The sequence below is a fragment of the Bombus terrestris genome, chromosome 13 (genome assembly GCF_910591885.1).
Source record: "Bombus terrestris chromosome 13, iyBomTerr1.2, whole genome shotgun sequence".
Classification (NCBI taxonomy): Eukaryota; Metazoa; Arthropoda; class Insecta; order Hymenoptera; family Apidae; genus Bombus; species Bombus terrestris.
In genome coordinates, this window is record NC_063281.1 from 10,461,569 (window position 1) to 10,472,000 (window position 10,432).

The 10,432-nt window shown below is 34.0% G+C and overlaps 2 protein-coding genes and 1 long non-coding RNA gene across 5 annotated transcripts; 1 reads left to right on the forward strand and 2 right to left on the reverse strand.

Moving 5' to 3' along the window:
- Positions 1 to 405: 405 nt before the first annotated feature.
- Positions 406 to 3,458, reverse strand: LOC125386177. Its single transcript, XR_007226106.1, has 2 exons — positions 3,318 to 3,458; positions 406 to 1,992 (listed from the first exon to the last, which is right to left on the reverse strand). It is a non-coding gene; the product is annotated as an uncharacterized LOC125386177 (long non-coding RNA).
- Positions 2,852 to 5,209, forward strand: LOC100651657 (putative gamma-glutamylcyclotransferase CG2811). 3 transcript variants are annotated; one of them, XM_020866100.2, is made up of 5 exons: positions 2,852 to 3,003; positions 3,906 to 4,094; positions 4,490 to 4,639; positions 4,870 to 4,991; positions 5,069 to 5,209. In XM_020866100.2, exons 1-5 carry the CDS (start codon positions 2,890 to 2,892, stop codon positions 5,103 to 5,105), a joined length of 612 nt encoding a protein of 203 aa, XP_020721759.1. In that variant the 5' UTR covers positions 2,852 to 2,889; the 3' UTR covers positions 5,106 to 5,209. The 3 variants fall into 3 exon arrangements, with proteins under 3 accessions (XP_020721759.1, XP_020721758.1, XP_012171022.1); XM_020866099.2 differs by having other exon boundaries at positions 4,870 to 5,209; XM_012315632.3 differs by lacking the exon at positions 2,852 to 3,003 and adding an exon at positions 3,378 to 3,770 and having other exon boundaries at positions 3,848 to 4,094; positions 4,870 to 5,209.
- Positions 4,823 to 10,357, reverse strand: LOC100642536 (protein CDV3 homolog A). Its single transcript, XM_012315635.3, has 4 exons — positions 10,219 to 10,357; positions 9,582 to 10,129; positions 8,640 to 9,058; positions 4,823 to 8,536 (listed from the first exon to the last, which is right to left on the reverse strand). Exons 2-4 carry the CDS (start codon positions 9,753 to 9,755, stop codon positions 8,398 to 8,400), a joined length of 732 nt encoding a protein of 243 aa, XP_012171025.2. The 5' UTR covers positions 9,756 to 10,129; positions 10,219 to 10,357; the 3' UTR covers positions 4,823 to 8,397.
- Between the last annotated feature and the right edge of the window lie 75 nt (positions 10,358 to 10,432).

A 10,432-nucleotide genomic window follows, 5' to 3' on the forward strand; every position in this document is an offset into this window, starting at 1 on the left:
GATAATATCGATACTGTTCGTGTTCTCCTGATACAGAGGCCCAATTTTGGGGCAAAAATCTTTGTCCATTCTCGAGAAATTTCGTGTAAAAATTTTTTCAAAATGTGGGAGAACCTTCGCGTACTATTTACTTCTATCTGAATTATGTTCTCCCGATGTAAAAATCAGGAAGTTGGCCCAACAATTTTTCGTGAAACTCAAGATATACGAATTTGCATCAAAAGATATAATTCAAAATAATTCCAAACGAGATGACATACGAATGTGTGTATGTATACTTACCTTGATTTCTCTGCTTGCTTTTTCACAGATCTTCCGAATTGCAGAATTTGATAAATTTCTTAATAACTTTCCTTATATTTACTTACGCGAGGGGAAAGGATATGAAATAAGAAGCAATATAAATATTTTTCGCATGTTATTTAATTACATAGCTTTAATTACGTATTTTTGTATATAAAGTATAGTACTTTTATATTTGCAGGTCTTTGAGGTGTCTTGTTTTACTTGGAAACAGGATATGCGATGAAGGCGCATCTTTAATATTACAGCAGCTCAAAATGTACATAAAAATGTGTATAAATTATTCCAATAACTCGAAGTATAGAATTATTGTATTTTAATGATTCTAAGTATATTCATTATAGCATTCTAATACTACTGTATGCTTGTCATTGTATAAATTATTCTAATTAGTATTACAACAGATTAATATGTAAATTTACTCGACGTATTTAATTCATAAAATTAGAATTGCCTTGACGTACGAAGAAATTGTCGAGCTGCGTCGTAGAAAGTTCGCTGAACTGTCGTTAATGGAGGAATTGGTAATGATCAGAAATTTATTTAAAACGTCTGTTTTCCTCGGATGAAATTCACAGCTTCGTTCAATTACTAAAAATTACGAAAACTTAGATGGAGAGGAAGAAGGACGAGGAAATTGACAAAAGTGTAAACGAGGAATCATTGAGGAAGAACGCGAAATCTCGAACACGTCAGAGTCTTACAAGACGATCTAAAAAATGTAACTTGTACAAATTACAAGTATAGCAGAACGTTGATTGATATTCTTAATTAATTAATTAATTAATCGATTAATGGAGAATTTTTGAGGAAAGAACGGAGTACAAATAGAAACTGAACAGAATTGTTACATTTTTACTCAGAATTGTTTATTTCCATGTTTAATATTAATATTTAAAAACAATTAGAAATAAATGATCGTCTCTCACATAGAAATAAAGTCATTTTATTTGTTTAACAACCTTTCTAATAATTTTAATGAAAGTTCTACTTTTGTTACTTATTGTAACAGAGTAAAATATATTTGCAGATCTTCAGGAATCCTCGATCAAAACGAAGGAAGAAGGAATTTCACTTCCAGATTCAGAATCTATACAAGTAATAACTATAAATTTATAAGCAATTGTTTAGTTTTACAGCTACCGAGGATATCCATTTATTTTTTCATGGATAATATCCATTGCTTTACATGTACAGAAAATCAGAACGACACTGGGATATGAAACGTGCCATCCTCATAGGAAAGAAAGCTTTCCGATGAATGGAGAGATGATGGCGACAGGAAATTTGAAATTGCAGTACTTAGATTTAAGCTGTGATTATTACCTTCGATTTATTAATACGTTAGATAATTAATAGATTACGTATTTTATGCAAATTCATGCTTCTACGAACCTGACTAGAAACTAAATAAATTATTAATTATTTTTATCTTATACGTACATATTTACATATTATATGAATATTCCGTGCATTTTATGCATCTCTAAATTTTCCAGAAATGCATAAACATCCACGACCGAGTAATACAAATTCTAAAATAAGATCTTTCCTATCTAGACAATCATTTAACGAAAAACATTTTACAAGAATTGATAGATTGTCTCTATTATCAGAATTATATGTTACTTGGAGACAGGAGCAAAGGCCTTTTGTACGTCCTCATCGAGGTAATGAAACCTATTGAGCCTGAAACGAATTAATTCCTTTTAACGTAATAAATCTATATCTGAAGGGTAAGGATATTAAAGAGGAGGGCGGCGAAAATTGGAATAAGTTTGATGAACTTTTACGACAAAGACAAAGTGGAAAACGTCTAACGAATGATGCCTTTCGACAATTCGTGTCACAAGAATGCCAGATCCTCCGACAAAATATCAGTCTGTCGTCCACGTAATTAAAACGACGATAGATACGCCGAGGATCTTCGTGAAAATTAAATTAAACAAACGAAGGCTAAGCAGAAAATTACTTTATCCACTGACTATTATAGCGAGAATTGTTTTCGTTTTTATTACTACGCAATTATTGTCCCATATGTTGATAATAAATGTCTAAAATAATTTAATTATAAAATATTCAATAATAATAAATTAATTCATAAAATTCATGTATCAATAATTCATGATAACGAGGTGTCGTTGATATAACTAAAAATTGTAACACTATTTTCAATAGTCTTTGAAAGTGATTAATTCTTCTAACACGAATAAAATTACTATATTTCTAAAACGTCGTTTATTCTTTTTTATTATATTTTTAATAATAATAAGCAACGACGGAAGTTCCAAGGACTCTAACAAATTAATCAAACGATATGGTGTTATTTTTCTTCAGATATAATAATTACGACGACAAAGGGTAAAAATGTTTTGTCAATCGAAACTTATCGGAAAAGGTTAGAAAGATTGTGGAAGAAAAAATAGAGCGAAATTAATCGTAAGGAAAAATGAAATGGCGTGATTCGTGTCGCACAAAAGCTCTTATCGCTTCAACTTTTGACCTTTTATGCGACAGCGAGATCAGGGTTGTACGCACTATACTCTTAGTGGAATCACTAGTTTTGCCGTGTTGCAGTTTGCAACCATGTTATTTCATATTGCTGCCGCAGCAATGCTAACAAACATCGCGGTTATGGACATCTACTCGTTCCATGAACTGCCGAATAACATTGTGGACATGCAATTACTATCGGACGAGGTAAAACCTACAAAATTTAACATTTTTTTAAATTCCTCTACCATAATCTCTAATACCATAAATTATTTGGTCATTTCTATTGTTCTTTATATTGACAACGATACAAGTTTAATACTGTCCACAATTTATAAACATATACTGCTTATACATTATATTACATAAACATATATTGCTTATACATTATATTACATAAACATATATTGCTAAGTAAATGAATGTAACATACAACGAATGGAAGGAAAAAGACTAAATGGTTTTGTTGATGCAACAATTATATTTAATTTAGGAAACAGTGCATAATGTTTCAGCCATACCTTTTATTTCTTTTTTCACAAAAAACAAATGCCGGAAGTGCAGTAAAGAGTATCCGGAAACAAGTGAGCACGAATGACCTCTGGTGTGTGTCGAAACATGCGTAACATTGTCGAGTGTGACACCGTAATTAGTTTTTGATACGTTTCTCATAATTGTTGGTATTGATTTTATTTGAATATACGGAACTGCTTCGTGAAAACTAATGCTTTGTGGTGAACACTATCGGGTAACAACAATTTGTTCTCTTCGAGAAAGAAACGAAACGATTCAACTCTCGTTTGCCATAACCAATAATTTTAACACATACTAGTGGCTCCATCTATTGGAAAACGCGTAGCCCATTGTTATTGACAGTGAAGTTGAGTTAGTGGACTTCACCCACTAACGCCATTTCTTTGAAAAGCGTTGAAACTGTTTATACATCATTATACAGCGAAGACATAGACAGCGAAGTAAATTATTAAAATAAAGAAAAAATGTTTTCAAGCTTGCATTTTGAAGTTAAGATGACAAATTATTTTCTGCACAGTATATTCATATAATTACAATACGACTGAAAGTTCAAAATGTATGAACACTTGTTCAAGAGTCCTTTACACCGTGTCTTCGTATACGGAACACTAAAGCGAGGAGAACCCAACCACAAGTTGATCCAAGACGTTGCAAATGGATACGCAAAGTTCTTGGGACTTGGAAGAACCACTGTTCCGTATCCGCTAATAATTGCCACTAATTATAATATACCATTTTTGTTGAAGAAACCTGGCTTTGGTCACGTGAGTATTGCACGAGTTCGATATTATCAACTTAGATAATGTTATTGTCCAACTAGTTTCACCGAATTGTTCATAAGCGGCAACGTCTATCGTAGGCGCAGTTTTTCCTCAAAGAACATTATTATTTATCAAATTTATATTAGATCGAATGAAATATCTCTTATTTGTGAGTTACTAAATTGATTCATTAAATTGAGTTTGTATTTTGCTGTCCTAGCATTAGTGTTGTTGCTAACTTAAGACTGTGCTTTAAATTTTAACATTTTTAACATATTATTTAAAAATTAACACTAATTGTCAATGTTTGATGTTTGAATTAAGCTTGTAAGTTACTTTAAATGAAAAATTACATATAAAATTGATTCACCTACCTTTTTATATTTCCTTATAAACAGCATGTATTTGGTGAAGTATACGATGTCGACACGAAAATGTTAAAAAAGTTAGACGAACTAGAAGAACATCCGACGTTTTACGAACGATCAGAGGAAGATGTGTTGGTTGCTCCAGAAGGCAAGACCAAATCGAGCGATAATTTTGAAGAGGTAGATATTGTTTTTAAAAATACTTCATTTCTTCTCAACTATTGTTCCTGTTCAAAATTAACATCCTATTACTTCTCTTTAAATTAAAAGTTTAAAGGGAAACAAAAGAAATGTATGTATCTCTTTTACTATAATTTAAAAACACAAAAGGCTAAAGTATGCTGCACCAATTAATATACGCAATTGTTATTAAATTAATCTGCTCAATTTATTATCAAACTTGTTCTCAGATCAGTACCTTGACAAAGGTCTGGATATATTTTCTACCAAAGTTCAGGGCGTCCTTGTTGGAGTATCCCATGTACAGCTCGTACAGCAACGAGGGAAGCCACGGACTCAAATATTGCGAAAAGTATGCTCGCAATCCCTTGTACAATCACAGAAGCGAAGTTCAGTGATAGTTCATCCTCAAAATATATTTGTTTCCAGCGAGGAAAGTACAGTAAGGCCGGAAGACCTACTCTGATCAAGGTGTTTTGCATATGTTGTTATCCCCATCATCGCATGAACGCTTCAACTTCATGTTTGTTAATCCTGATAGTTAATAAAAGATTTTTCGTCGAATGAAAACCATTGAAATTTAATCCTCTGCAGTCTAATATGTCTTTTTACCATCAACAAGCAAGTTTCCTACTCAACTTTTTTTTTCTTAGACATTTAAGACTCTAGAGGATTAAATATTATCTCTCGTTAATTTCCATCGCAACGAGTTAACAAGCGCTATGTTCTCTCGCATAAAGCGAACCGATCGTTGAAAAAACATTTTGATAGTACATATAACAATGAAAAGTGTTTCCATAAATACCTATGTACAATCTCGAAAATATATCTTGTAATATATAATTACTATTTGCAAAAAACAGTTTTCCTTTTCTCTTTCCTTTTTTCTTTTTTTTTATTATTCATTCCACAAAAATCGGGCACGAGTATTGCGAGTTTCGTTAAAGATGTGTATATAATGAGAAATGAAACGAGAACAAGAAATATCATCGGAAACAAAGTTTCGTATATGTCAACTCTCTGGTTTCCTCCATTATTTATTATATCAAGTTCATTATTCGCCACTCTCTTTCTTTCGCGCACTCTTTCACTTCCTCGGTCATTCTATCGATTTCTCTCTGTTAACAGTCGCGATAAAATTATTTCAACTATTCTGTAACAAAAGGCAGGCGAAGTCCACGTTGCCCTGACGACGTCGTCGTCGGGCGACTTCATCTTTTTTCTCTCTCTCGACATTCGATTTTACTATTTTTACTGCATTAAAAGACACCAACCCTCACACTTTTTCCCAAAATTAGCCAAGACCTTTATTCTTGACTGTTCTGTCTGAATCGATTGATAAATCAGGGTTGGTAATCTTTAACACAATACGAAGTTGGTCGATCAGTTCGTTGATATTGAAAAAGCCAAATAATAGACAATTTTTTACAATTATTTGATACTAACATATATACAGTAGCTCACGATAGTATTTGAATACTTATAGAAACCTTTTATACGTATATTACGTGCATTAATAGATATATATATAATATCTTATATATATATATATCTCTTATATATATATATAAGATATATATAAATAATATATAAGATTCAATTATCATTATTATATTGACAAAATTTGGAACAAATGTAGAACGTAAAAGCTAATACACATTTAGTACAAGTACATATTTCGTAGAAATCACAAGAATATTTAAATAGACAATTATTTATTATATTAGTGCGAATTTTTAATACGTATTATACGTATGTTTAAATTTGTTATTCATGATATATGAAACATATATCTGCAGTATATATCTTGTAACTTCTATATACAACTTCATATCAGTTTTAAATCTTATTAATATAATCATGACATCCGTGTCTTATGTCTATAACATTTCGAAATGATTTATGTAACACATACAATATACATATAAAAGTTTTCTATACTAAGTGTCTAAGTACTTTCACGAGTCACTGCATCTGATTTCGCGTTTACAAATGTTTTCTTATACCAATATAAAGGAATAATTACTTACATGGTTCGATTTATTAAGCGAACAAACTGATCGACTCAACTGAACAAACAACTTTAGACTCTCGCATATGGAATTTGCGTATTTCTACGTGGAAATGCCCGTGAAAAGTGCTTTCGATCCTCGAGATAGAACGACTGTGACGGTCGATCGCGCGAACAGAAAGCTAATGATCGCAACCACACTCATTTTGAGCATGCACTTATTTCTTTTTTCATTTTCTTCACATGTTCTGAACCAGTCGCGAGATCACCGACACATCATTGATGGTTCGCGAAATTAAAATGCTTAAGGCAGTACTTATAAGTTGTCCTAGGAAATTTATTATAAATAATCACATCCTTTTTTTTCTTCTTATAGTTCACTATACAAGGCTCCATTTCTTTCTTTTCTGCGATTCTGTGTGTGTATGGCTCACTTTCTTCATTTTGCTTCTTCGAGTTAGATTTTTCTCTTCTATTTGTTTCTCATTTTTTGTTCACCATCAAAAAATAACAGCGCTAGCACCCCAAATTCCTGATATCACACAGGAAAAACTCTACAACTTCTCTTTCTCTTTCCTTACAACCTCTCCCCTGTTTTCATTTCTTTTTCGCAAAAGAAGTCCCTAAATCAACAAAACTAATTAAACAAGTATCAACAAAAGCGTACATACGTCTCTTGTTATTTTATATTGTATGTTCGTTCACGCGTGCGTGTCTCTTCTTTCTGTATTACTTCTGCATGTATTTTGAGTTTCCATGAACTAAACTTATCCGATTTCATTATACTTTGCGTATATGTTCTCTCTGTTTTCTTTCCTTCGTGCAATTCTTTCGTATTTCTGCACCGTTCCAAAGCCCAGCCCCAGAGTTCAATTATTTCCATGTAATTATTATGTATACATATTTATCCACATATATCTTAATTCATCTAAACTTTTGTGTTCGTTGACGTACGTTGCCGTTGAGCGAAACTATTACTCGAAAAGACAAAGCCCGATTAGGACTAATCGACTTTCCTCTTTATACAATGCACAAGTAATAATATAATATAGTCCTTTCTGCGTTAAAACGATGTCACGTTCGAGTATCCAAGTGTTTTTAATCTATATTTCCGAGACGTTTCGAAGGTGATCGACTGACTAACGCGAATGCAAGCATGCTAAATGAAAACAGCAGCACCGTGTAAAAATACAGCGACCACATGAGTGCCTTACGTGATTAATCGCGAAGTTCAACACCGTTTTTGCGTTACGAGAGTTCTATCTCGATTTCCGGTTCGTTACGCAAACTCGCGACTTTTCTCCACTGCCCCCATCATCTCTCGATAAAGATCTTTCATCTTTCTAGTACGTAAATTAAAAAATTAAATATAAAACTGATGCTAAATGTGTATATATGTGTGTTTTGAGCATGTTCTCTTCGTATGAAAAAATAAACGTTTGCGTTTCTTCACGAAATTCATCGTAAGCACGAATCACATTTTCGCGAAAGAAATGGTACATCCGGTTTCACGATAGCAGGCGGGATCTCCTATCGAACGAAATAGGATTTCTTTTCTTTTCCTGGTTTTGTTTTTTTAATCAACGTCTGGCTTTTACGTGAATCGATCATGCATCCTACTCGTACGCGTTCCGCCGTGTGTTCTATATCCTAGAAAACATATTTAATAGCGTAACTGGGCCACGAAACGGAGAGAGGCAATGATGTAATAATGATTGTTTGTCGTTCGATCAAGTCAGAGATGATTTCAGCTTTGATCTTGCGATAGGGCACCATATTTGTTACCCAGAGAGAGCTTAGGCGCCTGAGCTTGTGTATCCTGTACGCTATATGATCTACTTCCCCCTCGATTACGCACTTCTTCAAACGTACCTTCGTCTCGTTTCCTAAAATAAAATTATTTATTTATTATATACACATGCCGCCTTTTTCCCTGCATTTTCTTCCTTTTTTTATTTTAAAACAATCAAAAGTACTCGTGATACATACCGTCTGCCCCATGGTCCGCTGGGTTCGTTGCTTTGCTGCTGCTTGGAGTTCAATGTTGGAAAATATTCTTCACTGTGTATGTCTGGCGCAATATTTTTTGCTCGTTGTCTAGGACTAGCAGCTACTGTTTGGATATTCCTTAAATGTGGAGGCTTATAACTACTTCCTGAAGTAACAGGTGGTGGAGGTGGTGGTGCTGTTTCTGGTGCTGGTTCTGGTTGTGGAGGGAGCTCTGGCTTTTTCCAAGGTCCTGAATGTTTGGTACCACCTTCACCTGATTCTCCATCCGAGCTAATGTCTCCTGTACCTTTTTCATCATCAGATTCTGCATCTATGGATTCGTTCATTGTCAGGTTTCCAATCTTCAAGCCAGTATAGTCTTTTTTCTCTTCTTCAAACTCTCTCCACTCATCTTCATCCTAAAGTAATATATTTTAAACATGCAAAATAATACAAAAATTTCTCCACATAATTTACAATGTATTATGAAAGAATCCTATAAAAGCGTTTTATCCAGGTTTACATTACAAAAAAAAAAAAAAGAAATATCGACAATCCATTGTATAAAAGCTTTTTAATCCAAAAAACCATATTTTCGTTCAAAGTAGCATCAATCGTGCACGATAATAATCCCCAGAACAGCTGGTTTGTTTCAACAAGTTTACGAAGGGAAATATTCGTAGCCGCGTAACAATTCAATTATGTAACAAACAATCTGGTCGTCGGACAACAAGGCAATGCGAATCATGTTAGATTGGGAGGATCCAAGTAAGCAGATTAGTTTCAGTAATAGTAAGAATGACGTTTGCAAGAACAAATATGGCAGCGACCTATGGCACACCGTATTCGGCACTTTCGCGTGTGACTGTTCACAATTCGAGGATCGAAAGTTCAACGAAAAACGAAGGACAAGATACACATGCGGAATGGACGAATGTTCACCTCGGTTTGTTGAGTCTCTTCCCCCTCCGGGTTCACTGGTTTGTCTTTTGATTTCTTCCCCAACCGTTTGCCCGTTTCTTCCAATTTCTTTGCTATCTCCTCCGTAGTTGTGAATTTCTTTCCCTTCGCTTTTTTACGATCTTTTTTCGCAAAGAAATCGTCCAAATCAGCCATGCTGCGATGACTTACGCGGTGCACGCGTGATTATTCGTCGGACAAGTTTTTTTCACAGAAACACGAGGGGCAGCCTCAGCACGAAATGATCGGAGGCACCGCTGCTGCTGTCCACATGGGCTTGTCTTGGCCGGAAGTCAGGCAATCACTTTGAAGTCAATAGAATTTCCAAATACGGACTCAACTTTTCCAAGAGCCGATTTACACCGTAAAAAATACGCAAAGAAATCATAGAAATCGATAATATAACCTTTTTAACGCTGTATATCGTTTTAACTTCATAAAATACCGAGAAATACTTTTCTCGACGATGAATATGTGGCGCTGACTGTCTAGCAGAAGACCAACACAAAAAAATCCAAGGGTTACCTAACCTAGAAACGTGGTCGTGTGTTTCAAAATTATCGCATCATTCGAGTTATTCAGTAAAACATAAAAATAGTTGGCATGATAGATTACTTACGAATTAAAACTGGGACTTGAGAAATCGTAGAAAGGGGTAATATGTACTAAAAATATAATTTATATACAGGTTAATTGATCTACGGTTAATGTATACGACGTGCACCGATGGCGGCGCCACGTGTTCTATTTCGCCACTTCCGGAATACGAAATGACGCTTCAACTCGGACACTCATTACCTAGGTGAACAAAAAGAGAATCCCGCATGGTAATA